Consider the following 14,730-nt stretch of genomic DNA (forward strand, 5'->3'; position numbering starts at 1 on the left):
AAGCCGACAGCACACCACTTCTAGTTGAGCAGCTTTTCTTCCTTAAATGGTAAAAGCAGGGACAGAGGGAGTGCGAGAGAGGAGGTGTGTCTATTGTGTCTCTGCCCCTGCACGCTGCACTGATAATCACCACCACCACCCCCTCACGGCTCTGACATGCTGCACAGCCCAGCTCAGGTTTGCAAGTAAACCTAAGGCAACAAACTCCTGATTTAAAAAAAAAAAAAGTTTTGGTGTGAAGAAGATTAGCCATCATACACCAAAGACGGAGACGCGTTGCTTGCTGATTATTCAGATAGTACAATTCTGTCTGGGCTACTATGAGTCTCCACATGGAGTTGCGGTGGGAGGTGCTGTCCTGGAGTACACCAGAGCAGGCCACCCAAAGCATCAGGACTAAAGGGGAAATATCATGGTTTACATTTTATTGAAAGTCCAATGTGCATTATTCCCTAGGACTCTTGTGATGTTGAATTGTAAGTCACTTTATATTATAATGCACTCACCTATTTGTAATATTTTGGTTTGGTATACCCTGGCTTATAGGGATAATGGTGTTATCTGACTTTCAATAGATGGTGGAGTAAAGAACCACAATTAAGCCAAATGTAGCCTCACAAACATGTCATTTATTTTGATGGGTGGCTCAATGGACAAGGAATTGCCAGACAGGAAAGGGTGGAACACAGCTGGGCGCAGCAATGCTTCAGAAGGAGAGAGAGAGAAACACACAGATGTAGACAACAAGCCCTGCAAAATATGATACATTACTGGATATGCTATAAAGGCCTATAAGTGGGGCACAGGAGGAGGCAAAGGGGGAAGGACAACTTGGAAAGAGACAGGTAATGTGCCCCCTGAACCAGAGGACAGGCAGTTTAGGACATGCTTGAGGAACCTGACCTTGAATAAAAAAAAGTGAAAGACAGGTCAGCTGTGGCTATGGATGCATGGAAAGAGGATTAAAGACTTTCTGGCCCAAAGGGGCAGCACTTACTCTCACACTGACAGACTAGGGACTGTTCATCCCTTTAAAGGTCCCATCATATCACACAACTTTTCCTGCAAGTTTCAGTCGTAGACCTCATTTACATAATCTTAGCGAGTCAGGGGCAGTCACAGCATAATTCCATTTTAATCATCGTGTAGTATGACATACCCAGTTCAACTAGTCTGCAACTTGTTTAATTTTGTCTTAAGTCATAGGGACGGGCACTGTGTACATGAAAGCTGATTAACCAATGAACTCCCACCCAGCAGTGCATTAGTGACAAGGAATAATGAACACAGGTGTTTTGGACCTCAAAAACAGAAGAGAGGCTTGTATGTCTGACGTCTCGTGTTTTATGTACAACAATAGAATGGAAAAAGGTCTGAGATTATGGCTGAACTCTCCATATCTGCAGTGCATTTGTACAAAACTGGCTTTATCAGGCATCATTTTATTGGCTGTCAAAAAAGGGGCAAGCTCATTATATTTTAGAAATGTGAAATTGTGCTAGAAAGTCATCACAGAGTTGTGTAATTTGTCATGCCCTGTAGTTTCATGTAATCTGATACCCTTAGTGGACAAGACCAGCAAATTAGGAGGACAAAGGCGAGCAGTGTGACAGCTGCCCTGGAGATGCAGCATCTTTAAAGCTATACAAAGCTCAGGATGCAATTAAATCTAGGGTCACTAATGGAAACTCTAGTGTAGAGGCTCTGTGTATACGTATGACTGTGTGAACCTATTAGTGATTGTAGGGAACATTTTATGGTTCTGAGCTGGATGAATAAGGGAAAAAAAAAAGAGTGACATTGGCACCTTTGTTCCATCTTTTTCTTGAACATGGAGGAGATGAAAGCACTGGAAGACTGATGAGGTTGCTTCCCTTGCCCCAAAAGCCACACCTCTTCCAGTCCCAGATATATTTAGTCAAAGCTCTCAGCAAAAGTTGGCATTCATTATCAGACCACTTTCTGAGGAGAATAGCACTGCGACTCTGAAGTTTACTGTATTATTCAGGCAATATGCCAAACCTTTTGATCAGCATGTTGGTACTATATCTTCCTAGTCCTTCAGACAACAAATTTAAATTAGGCATCATCTGAGACCCCAGCCCTAATTTTTTTGTTTCAGTTTTCCTTTCACTATATATTGTACATATAAATACACACGGTTCACAACAACAATGACAACCATTTCTGGTGGGAAATAACTACCACCATTGCTTCTGGAGTGGGGTTTAAAACCACCTCAGGCAGAAGACGAGGTGGGGCAGGGTCTAACTGGGAGGAGGAGAAGGTTGGGCCAGAACCACCAAGTGCATAGTTAGGCCCAGTAAAGCTGGTTTTTGTCATCTGTTTATCTGGCACATTTGTGACTGTCCTTTGCGCAACACTCTTGTTTATTCTCTGAGGTACACACACATACATATTATATATATACACATATTATATATATATATATATATATATATATATATATATATACACACATACACATATTATATATACACACATACAGGGTGAGTCAAAATTAGGTTAACACTAATGGTACTGCTATGTACATAATTATATACAATTTATGTGCCACATATAGTACATGTGTTGAACATGATGGCGAACAGGTCGAGACATTCCTGTAAATTATCTTGTACCTATGAAGTATGTTATGTGAATAAATTGTTTCTGCCATTCAAATGTTAACATAATTTTGACTCACCCTGTTTTTTATATAGGGCAGAGAGGAACAAACCATAAATGCAATGCTAGTCCACCATAGGGCACTCCCCCTACACACAGTCCCACACCATGCAAAATTTCAGTCTCAAATTAACCTAACATGCATGTTCCTTGGACGTGTCAGGAAATTGGAGTATGCAGAAAAAAAAAAAACGTGTACAGTTATACGGAGAATATACTAACTTCACATGGACAATGACTGGGTCAGGATTTCAGCCCAACTTCCAGCATCTGTGAGGTTTCATTGCTAACTGATGGACAACCTTGCCACCTTTATATGCTTATCAGTGTAACTACACGACACATACTAAGTGGAATGGAGCCCACTGTTCAATCTGCTTGTCCAGTTTCAGTGTCTAGTACAGATCAAGGTGTATGTGAATGCTGGGAAAACTGCAGCTGGAATGCTGAGAAACTGCAGCTGGAAACCACTGCAGGAGGAGACAAAAAAAGGGACCATAACCCCTACGCTGAAAACTGACTCAGGAGGCCAAGCCAGGAATTTACATTCCTTTCCTCAACTTTATATTTATTGCCAAAAAGCTTCCTTTTACACACTGGTTACTTTGGTGAATTTCATACAAATTAAACCAGACACCAACAGCATAAGGAACACAGCAATAGGCATTTCCTTAAGAGCCCACACATAATCAGTTCAACACAACAGTCAGACCTTTATAAAATTAATACAGCAGACAAAATGCTAAGTCCCTACATTTCACTACTGTGGGGTAAGTACCATTTTTAAGCGGATCATTCTGCTCTTGACAGAATTAAGTCATTTACCAACCGGAAAGAGGGTTAGCAGAGGATGGGCGGGGTATAAAGGGTCAGATAAGATCTGTAAGGTTTTATGTTTCAGTCTTACTGGGGAAGAAGGCATCCTGCATTTTCAGAGGCGGCGCATAACACCCTCTTTAGCTGGTTTATGCCCTTGGTGGAGATATTGTTATATAACACTGTGTTGGACAAAGTCAAAACACTTCTGAGTAACCAGAAAAGGGTTACTGCTTCAAGTGAGGCTTCAAACTTCTTGTACTGTCCCTGAATGAATAAAGCCATGAGTGAACTTTCCTGACCACAAAGGATATGTTGATCACCCATGTTACTATTAGAAATGTGGCAGTTAAACACCTTAAAATCTCTGCCAACCTCTACAACGTTGCCAATAATGTAGTAGGTACCCTGTCAGTAGATCATTTAGGTCACTTTATTAGACAAAATCAGTTACTTCACCTTTGTACACATAATCATAATTAACAGACAAGCCCTGGAAACTTGATCATTCTTGCATAATCCACATATTAAATACAGTCATTTATACACAAACAATGATGGAAAGACACAACCCGTATCTATTCATTTTTCAGACATACTTATTCCAACGCAGGCAGCTGCAGCCAGTTGTGGATGCATCAGATGCAAATGAGTAACAAGCCCTAGATGGGCCACCAGCCCATTGCAGGGTACTTTCATGTAGGCACCCAAGACCTCAATTTACAATCATGAATCAGTCTGCACTTTTGGGATGCAAGAGGAAACCAGAGAGCTTTAAGGAAAATGAATGAAGGCTCAGCGAGAACGTGCAAACTCCACATTGAGAGCTTGTGGGTTGCGAGTGGAGCCAAGGACTATGGAACTTTGACACATCAGTGCTAGAGGCTGAGCTGCACACTTTTCGTTCTTCAGTCTCAGCACTTAAACAGAGACTGATTCTCAGTTGCTTTTCAAAACTAGTCCTCCTCCACTACGTACTAGACACTTTATTTTCTTCTTTTGTCTTATTATTTATTTGGTATTACTGATTTTATTTTTATTATCAGTTTTGGGTCTTAAGTAGTAGGGTAACTCAAAATGTTTTGAGCAAGAAAATTTAAAAGAAACATTAAAACTATTTTTTTCTATCTAATCCCACTGAATGCTAATAATCTTGTTATATTAACAAGACTTTCCTTTGTCACTCAAATAAAACATTTTGTCATTTGTATAACCACATATCTGTAGTTGACTTGCCTTCTGGGATAGCCCTTCCACAGAGGCCGACCTTCAGGCTGGGGAACACATCCACAGAGGCAGACCTTCAGGCTGGGGAACACAAGCTAGTCACACGGGCCCAGCACTGGAGAATGAGGTGGATTTGGCATCTCCCTGAATTCACAGTTTTGTAGAGCAGCCATTGGCTGCATGTGCAGGAGGTGCCATCAGCAACTTTGCTTGCCGATTTTTCCTGGCTGGTTGAAACACCAAAGCAAATCTGTATAATAGTGACAAGCTATATGGGTGTTTTGAGGCATGTAATCAATATGGACTACACCTTCAACATCACAAAAAAGTTTGCACATGATCTTGTCCACACTGAGCTGGACCTTGAATTTTTCATTGTTGAAGATTTACAATGCTTCTGCTGTTTAGACTCCAGGGTCCTCATGTATAACACCGTGCGTAGAACTCACACTATAACATGGCGTAAACACAAAAGTGGAAATGTTCGTATGCACAAAAAAATCCAGATGTATAAATCTGTGCGAACGCAAACTTCCACATTCTTCCGCTACATAAATCGCGGTCAGTGTGAAAAGTAACGCATGTACAGGCCCTTGCAGTCCCGCCCCAACTCCTCCCAGAATTACGCCTCGTTGAATATGCAAATCAATATAAATAGCCCTTAATCTGAGCCTTCTGTGAAATGACAATGGGAAAAGCACGAGGGAAAATAGAAGAATTTCAGCGAATAAATGCTTCCTGTTCTCTCTACAGCAAAGTATTGCTACGAAAAAAGCCATAAAAAAATTGCGGAGGATATTTGTGCTTTCCACTAACAATTAATAGTTAGGTTCTAAGGAAAAATCCACGAATGACCGAGTCCGTGAACCCTGAACCGCGACTTTGCGGGAGTCTACCGTATATGATAAAGCCGTGTCAGGGTTGTGGATCTAAAACAGAAAGGGTAACCACACAGGAACAGTAGCACTGTTTTGACGCTGGGTGCCGCCAGTTTGTAAAACCAAACTGAGAACTTGCGTATGCCAGGGTTTGAGCTACCGTGAAAATGTGCGTGGCTTTACGCCTACGCCAAGTTTAGGTTTTATACATCGCGATTTGAGCGTGGAAACGTTCATACGCAACATTTTTGTACGTACGCACCGTTTATACATGAGGCCCCAGGTGATTTTTTGAATTCAAGTTTCATCCTGTTATTTTTATATTTAGCTCCAAATTCAATAGCTCTAGAGTCTCTGGGAAACTGGATGCAGTGATTCTTCATTTCAGAAGTCAACATTTTGGGCACCCAACAAATGCCAACCTTGCTCATGTGAATGGAGAACCGGTTCAGCTGACCAAAAGCTGTCTGCTATCTCATGCACCTTCATTCTTTGATTCTTAATTAAGATATGCTCAGTGATGGCAACATTTTTTTTCTGTCATCAGTGTAAAAAAAAAAAAAGGCTGGCCAGATCTTGAGTCGTCTTCAAGAGACATCCTGCCACAATGGAATTCTTCGTCCATATCTCGACTAATGTATATCAATGGGTCTGGTTCTAGTACACATTCACTAGGAGAGAATAAATCTCTGAAGGTATAATGTCCCCCTGCTTCAGAAATTCAGTGATAGCTTGATTTTAACTTTTTACACATACATACTTACTTGGTTCTGAAATATGAAACATACACTGATCCAGAAATGCATGAAATTTGCCTTTCACACATGAGTACATACACAGCAGCTAATCTGAGCCAATTAGCAAATCAGTGCCGTAGAATACCCTTTTCAGATTCAGGCTCAAAAATTTCTGATTTCACATACAGATTACATTTCCTTATCTTGTATTACAGTGTTAACTCTTCTTTAATGCCTCACAGAATGGTGAACACTGAAAACACTGCTAAATGAAAGTTAACTGGTTGCCTGGCTTGAACTTTTCTTCGTCTGAGAAAATGCCAGATGTCAACTGAACTGTACAGAGCGATAACAGAACTACCAAAAAAGCTCAAAAAATTTCACAAAGTGGATTGTAATGAAAGCTATCCTTGTGCACACTGAAGGATTCCATCATGCAAAAGCAGCAGATCAATTGCAAACTTGGGAAAAAGAACTACATTTGCTCATTTTTGGCCTCATGTCACACACTAGGATCATGAGAGATGGCAGTCTGTGATTCCCAAATTTCCTAAGGCACATGCATTCCAGGCATAGCTTTTTACACACAGCTGGATCTCATTCACACAATGACCTCCTGGCCAGTCCTAGTCCAGTCAAGTCCAGATGGTTTGCAACTCTTTGGCTCCAGTTAACATCTGTGTATGTTTAGCTAGATTCTAACAACAACGGGAAACTAAGAAGAAACACAGTGGTACACCAGACACCCACTCTGCCATAAACCCGTATACTGACATGGAAGTTAGTCAAATACAAGGCTAATTATTTTACTAAAACAAACTACATGAAATATGTGATGAACATTAACCAGCTCTGGACAAGTTCAAGAGACTTCTGATATTCAAGCAAATGAGTTTCTGTAAGATGGCAAATAAAAGAATGAAATAAAAAAATACAGCTCAACCATGATGAAACTACAAAGATAACATGTGGCAAAAAATAACAATATTTAACTTAAGTAAATTGCTACTGTGATAACATTAAAATAATTTATGGATAAAGTTCTACAGCCTTGGATCAAACTGAGAGTATACTAGCTTGCAAATACATTAAAATAAATCTTCAAAAAAGCATTTTTAAAACTGTTACTTAAATATATGGGACTTGTACAGCTATTGCATGTATTTCTAAAAATAAATAGAAGGTACTATTATGAAATATTTACATTACAGCAAATGCATCCTTACACTTTATTTACAATTAATAATCAGAATTTTTTAATGAACTTGGATATTGATTTGTAGGTGCACTACAACTGCACCAATAGAGACAATAAGGACTACATTTCTAAATCTCAATTTAAATTTAATGCAGATCTAAATTACGAACTCTTAGGGTAGAGGAATTAAGAGTGCAATAAATACATATACAGGATGGTCCAGATCTAACTATGCAACTTTTAATGCAATGCAATAATTGCGTAGTTGGATCTGGACCACACTATACTGCATAGGAATAAAATTATGTAAATTATCGATGTACTATTTTAGTAAATTTTTGGAAATACATGTAACTTGTTTAAAGAAACTATGTAATCAGGAAAGTATGTAAAGTGTTAAAGACAACAAACCAAGGGCTGCGGATTCAGTCCTCCCTATCGACCGTCTTAGTGACCTTGACCAAAGTTATGTAATCTGCCAGTAATCACACTGTAGAAATATGACAGGAATTTACTATTCACTTGTGATTTATGCATTGCTTTGTATTAAAGCTTCATGTAAAAAAATATATACAGTCATATGCAAAAGTTTGGGAACCCCTCTTGATTCTTTGGATTTTTGTTTATCATTGGCTGAGCTTTCAAAGTAGCAACTTCCTTTTAATATACGACATGCCTTATGGAAACAGTATTTCAGCAGTGACATTAAGTTTATTGGATTAACAGAAAATATGCACCATAACAAAATTAGACAGGTGCATAAATTTGGGTATCCCAACAGAGATATTACATCAATACTTAGTTGAGCCTCCTTTTGCAAATATAACAGCCTCTAGACACCTCCTATAGCCTTTGATGAGTGTCTGGATTCTGGATGGAAGTATTTTTGACCATTCTTCCATATAAAATCTCTCCAGTTCAGTTAAATTTGATGGCTGCCGAGCATGGACAGCCTGCTTCACATCATCCCATAGATTTTCAATTATATTCAAGTCAGGGGACTGTGATGGCCATTCCAGAACATTGTACTTCTCCCTCTGCATGAATGCCTTTGTAGATTTCGAACTGTGTTTTGGGTCATTGTCTTGTTGGAATATCCAACCCCTGCGTAACTTCCAACTTTGTGACTGATGCTTGAACATTATCCTGAAGAATTTGTTGATATTGGGTTGAATTCATTCGACCGTCGACTTTAACAAGGGCCTCAGTCCCTGAACTAGCCACACAGCCCCACAGCATAATGGAACCTCCATCAAATCTGACAGTAGGTAGCAGGTGTTTTTCTTGGAGTGCAGTGTTCTTCTTTCGCCATGCAAAACGCATTTTGTTATGACCAAATAACTCAATTTTTGTCTCATCAGTCCAAAGCACTTTATTCCAAAATGAATCTGGCTTGTCTAAATGAGCATTTGCATACAACAAGCGACTGTTTGTGGCGTGAGTGCAGAAAGGGCTTCTTTCTCATTACCCTGCCATACAGATGTTCTTTGTGCAAATTGCGCTGAATTGTAGAACAATGTACAGATACACCATCTGCAGCACGATGTTCTTGCAGGTCTTTGATGGTGATCTGTGGGTTGTCTGTAACCATTCTCACAATCCTGTGCATATGCCACTCCTGTATTTTTCTTGGCCTGCCAGACTTGGGTTTAACAGCAGCTGTGCCTGTGGCCTTCCATTCCCTGATTACATTCCTTACAGTTGAAACTGACAGTTTAAACCTCTGAGATAGCTTTTTGTAGCCTTCCCCTAAACCATGATACTGAACAATCTTTGTTTTTAGATCTTTTGAGAGTTGCTTTGAGGATCCCATGCTGTCACTCTTCAGATGAGAGTCAAAGGGAAGCACAACTTGCAATTGCCCACCTTAAATACCTTTTCTCATGATTGGACACACCTGTCTATGAAGTTCAAGGCTTAACGAGCTAATCCAACCAATTTGGTGTTGTCAGTAATCAGTATTGAGCAGTTACATGCATTCAAATCAGCAAAATTACAAGGGGACCCAGATTTTTGCAGATAGTTGTATGAAATTAAATCAAATGTGAAAAACTAAATACTGCTCCACTAAAAATCTTTGTTCAGAAAACACCCCAGTACTCAGATGCTCCTAGGAAATGAAAGACATACTACTGTTATCTTTTTTGTTGAAAGTAAATTATTATGCAGGCTGAGAGGGGTTCCCAAAATTTTTCATATGACTGTACTATGCCTGGGTGATGCCTTTGACTTGTGAGAACAGTTTAGAGTACAACTGTTTGGAATCAGAATGCAGGTAGGTGATTTACGTGATTTGCTCAGGGCCAACTCTGTAACAAACATAAGAATAAACCAGCAATCTTGCAATTTAAATTCCTGAGCCTTAGCCATTAGACCATATTGTCTTCTTATATAAAAATGCATTAAACAATACCAATAAATTAGTTCATTTTAACAAGGTGTTCTCTCATATTAGGTAAAAGAGTGCCTTTCTTTTTAAATTTTCAGACTGCCACACCAAAATGGATTAATTTAATCTCATTTTGACTCTTCTGTTTGAAGGCTCACAAATGACAAATTACAGAATTATTTTTCTGATTCCAGACTGTCAGCTTTATTTCTGTGATTCAAATGGCAACCTTGCCTACCAGCTATTGCCATTGCATGACAATTTATTTATGAAAATGTAGTTTAATACCACCTTTTTGGTCGTTTCCAGTTTTACTTGATACACAAGAACTATACTGAATTCACCTCTCCCTTTGGTCATGCAGCTTTACTGAACCAAGTCACTGGGAGATTTGGTATGTAACATATTTAAGATACAAAGATACAGTATTATAGCTGTGAAAAAAATAAATGTCATTACTGCCAAGCATTAACTAGACAAGTATAAAAGTTTATACTTTTATTTTTATATTTTCAAATAAACATAAGAAAAATTATATTTTGTAGACTTGAAAACACTTCCAATTTTACTAACACTGCTATTGGTTCAGTTAATCCCTGCTATTTTGATTTTTTCTTTTACTTTTTTGGATTCCTTGAACAACATACTATATGAACAACTTTCTGAAGGAAAAATAAAGCATATTTCCTAGATTGTTAACAATTTCAATTTATTAGCACTTCCCTCTAGTCAGATACACTGTCCTAGGCAATGTTTGGGACATAGCAATGGCAGGTCTATTAAAGCAGTCATATTTAGTACTTTGCTGCATTTCCCTTGCATGCAATTACTTCTTGAAGTCTGCGATTCATAGACATCACCAGGTGCCGAGGATTTTCTCTGGTGATGGTTCATCTTTGTCTCGTCTGTGGACAAGACCGTTTTTCCAGAATTTTGAAGACTCTTTTAAGTATTATAATCTGGCCATCCTGTTTTTGTGGCTAACTACCGTGGCCTCTGTATTACTGTTCATGACATCTTCTGTGGATAGTTGTCTCTGACATCCACATCTGCCTCCTGAATACCGTTTCTGATCTGTCGTATTTTTCTGTCATAATTAGCTGAGGTCTTTTTTGGCCTACCTGTCTCTTTGAGATAACTTAATGATGCTCCAGACAGGTGATTTAGCTAATTGTAAGGTTTTACCGATGTCTCTAATGGTTTTATTGTTTTTCAACTTCATAAGGTCTTCGACTTTTATTTGGAACAGCTCGACCTAATGTTGAACAGCAGCAATCACAGAATCCAAAAGGTAGTCTGTAGGTAGAAGCAAGCCTAGGTATCTTATGCCTGCATTAATGAAGCAATGAACCACACCTGAATAATCACAAACACCCACCACATGTGACGCCAATTGTCCTAAAAGTTATTGTGCCCTGAAATGGGAGGGGCCATGTAGAAAAAGTGTTGTCATTTCTACACTATGACAGAAATGTATACAAATACGCTTAAACTAAAGTCTGCAATATGCACTTTGATCATGTCTGAATTGTTTGATTTATAATTTTAAACTGAGAAACAGAGGGGTAAATTGGGGGAAAAAAAAAGTGTCTTTGCCCCAAACATGGAGGACACTGAAATCTCTTGACATTTTCTACATCTGCTGCTCAATATCAATTTTGATCTTTCATGCGTATAATAAACAAAAACACAGTGTACATCATCTTATTCAATTGGACACAGATAATTATTTTGATGACATGGAATGGAGAAGAACTTAAAATTTTCAAGCAAAATATAACCAGAGTATTTTGCATTAGGCAACCAGAAACTTAATGTACATGTGTTGCACATGCAACTGCATGCACAATGACAAAATGGAAGTACCCTTGTCAAATTGTTTGCACAAACTTGCATCTTTGTATTTTCAAACCAGCCATACCTGTTGCCCACTTTCTTAGTAACAAGACCACGCCCTGTTTGCTGAACCAACAAGTTTGTTTCAGCTCTGCTATCACCAAGTGTTGCCTCAGGTTATGCAGTGATAATCACCCCTTTTATCTGTCAGTTGTGTGCTGTACATCCAGGTGTGCTCTACTTGTGGCTTGCAGCAAGGAAAAAAATACTTAAAATATTATGTTAGCTTTCTGAAGGAAAAAGAAAACAAGGGGGGAGATTTTTGTAATACATATTAAAAATATTTATTATTTTTTCTATAATGTTATCAGTGATACATGTAAACAGTGCAGGCAGCAAACAAGTCTGCTAAGTATCTGACTGACCTCTCTAAATCTTCAGAAAATAAAATACTGTGGGGTCAGGGCCATGTTCCCCACCCCCTCCCACAAATACAGTACCTAGAAAGACCTGCCCTCTGGTGGCCAGATTAAATAAAGCCAGATTAACAGCAATACCCTTAAATGATACAGGGCAATACAACAAAATGCTAAAATGTTTACGTTCTCTGGTAATGTTAAAAAGAATCAAAACCATGTTACTACTAGAATTTGACAGAAAATGCATTCTAAATATGTTAATACAATGCATTATTTTAAAAGTAGAAAATATCTTCACAGTGTTTAGGATGATTTAAAGGTTAATTCTTAAACCAAACAGCTGAATATTAAGCCAAATTCTACATTCCAATAAAGAAATTAATGTCTCAAGTTAGACTTGTTGAAATATTGCCAAGCAACCAAGTCAATCTGTTTATAGTCTTGGCGATAAGGCCATTATATATTGGCTGTTTCAATGTATAAACACTATTTTATAATGTAGACTGGTGACATTAAATTATAGAGTTGGGATTTCTCTCCTTATTCAGTAAGACATTCTGGATGATTGATACTTAAAGTACTATTGGAGCTTTTAGCAACATATCCAATGCAAATTAACTTAAAACTGTTCTGACAAAATCATGTACTTATACTAGGGCAACTATAGCTAGCAATGCAAGTAAGTACTCCATCAACACCAATTATCATTGGGGGGGCGGGGGTCTGTATGGTTAGTCATACATCAAGTTGTGAGTTTCCTGCCTTATTGTAGGTACTTGTTAACATCATATTATGAAACAATTATCAGGACTGAGGTACGCTAAAAAGGAACATTGTATATCATGGGCATAAGGACATAAGGAATTTTCAGGGGCCAATCAACTTGCGAATGAAGGCATCCAATTGATCTTCATCTTTAATCCCAACAAATTTGTCAATTACATTTCCATTCTTCACAGCAAGCACAGTAGGGACTGCTGAGACCTGAGGAAGAAAGGCAACGATTTTAAAGAGAAGTCAAACAAACAAGAAATGCAAATTTTAACACTGGGCGAGTAGCAACTAAATACAAAAATATACTGTATACAGTTTCGGCAACAAATGTTTTTATTCAGCTGTTTCACTTTTGGTACTGAAATGCCAACATTATTACTTGTGAAACAAAAGCATAACCCTTGTTTTTATGAGGCTGTACATGAAATATAGACTGTGAAGAGATAATGATCATGAACTTTGCATAAAGGAGGTACACAGCAATCAGATTCACTTACTACTAAATACATTTTTTTTTTTTTTTTTAATTTTGAAATAATCTCACCAGTATCAGCTACAGATTTTGTAGCGGTCATTCAGAAAAAAAACATTTTTTTCCTCTATCTAAAATTGTATATTCATAATCATCTATTTTGAATCCAGTGACAAAGTATGAGTAAAATTATAATTATTAGGCACATATAGGCAGCCAAAATGAATCAAACTGTACAAGAGGCCCCCCCCCCCCCCCCCCCCCACAAGCTTGATAAAACTCAAATATCTTGGCATTACATTTAATATATTTTTAAATTACAGTACAGTGCACATAGAAAGCCTGAATACCTTTACAAGAATTTTTGCTTTTTTGAAATTATAGTCAAAATCTAAAACAAATTAAACACAATGTAGCAACATAATCACCAAGTCATAAAATAATAAAATTCTGAAAATTAGAAAATAAATTTAAAATTCACCTTATTCCTATCAGTTTAAAATCAGTGCTGCTGCCAAGGATACAGGGCCCTGGATTCAAATCCTATCCTGGAAACAATATGTTTGCAAGTTCATACTGTGTGTAACAAGAGGTTTCCATTAAAACTATGATATTGTAGCAGATGACAACTGAATAGCTTTTCATTTTTCAGTATAATCATTTTTGTCTCACCAGTGCCTTGTAATAGAACTATTTAGCATTAATTGGCCCATCCAGGTATCTGCTAAATTGGTTATTAATTACAAGGACCTAGACTGGATGAACAGTGGGAACCAACTTTGGAGAAAAAAAATAGCATATCACAAGGTGTTATTGTGTGTTAGTTAGCCTTGAATGATGCGGACTCTAGCTATACACTTCAAAGTGAACCACGTGTTGTGTGGGGACAAGCTGGGATTGGCAGAAGGTTAGAAGGATACAAAATAACCATGCCTAACTTTTAAAACAACATGGAAATAATGTTTGGCTCAATGGAGGCGTTACACCTCAATGCACAATTCTACTTTTAGAGAAAATGCAACACAGCATTATCAGGCTAAGGAAGTTCTTTTCTCATTTAATCTACAATGGAGATCAGCATTTTGTCATAGGGATGTTTCACTTCAGCAGGAACAGAGAAATGTATTAGCATAAAAAGTGGTTAAGACAAAGTAAAAACAAATTCTTGGAAAATGCCTTAAAACAGAAATATGTCAACATGGTAACAAACCTAATATCCAAATCAACAAACATTGTAGTGTACAAAGAACAAAACACATGCCTATTTAGGGACTCAGACTTAAAATAAAAAGGAAA

At 38.0% G+C, this 14,730-nt stretch overlaps 1 protein-coding gene across 1 annotated transcript in view; it reads right to left on the minus strand.

Annotated features, from left to right (window-relative positions):
- Positions 1–12,088: 12,088 nt before the first annotated feature.
- txn2 (thioredoxin 2) overlaps positions 12,089–14,730 on the minus strand; it is a 37,177-nt gene continuing 34,535 nt past the window's right edge. Inside the window, exon 4 of the mRNA XM_028815574.2 lies at positions 12,089–13,172. Coding sequence (XP_028671407.1) covers positions 13,056–13,172 — 117 coding nt within the window. The 3' untranslated portion in view covers positions 12,089–13,055. The remainder of the gene's footprint in view (positions 13,173–14,730) is intronic.

Source organism: Erpetoichthys calabaricus, chromosome 12 (assembly GCF_900747795.2).
Source record: "Erpetoichthys calabaricus chromosome 12, fErpCal1.3, whole genome shotgun sequence".
Lineage (NCBI taxonomy): Eukaryota > Metazoa > Chordata > Cladistia > Polypteriformes > Polypteridae > Erpetoichthys > Erpetoichthys calabaricus.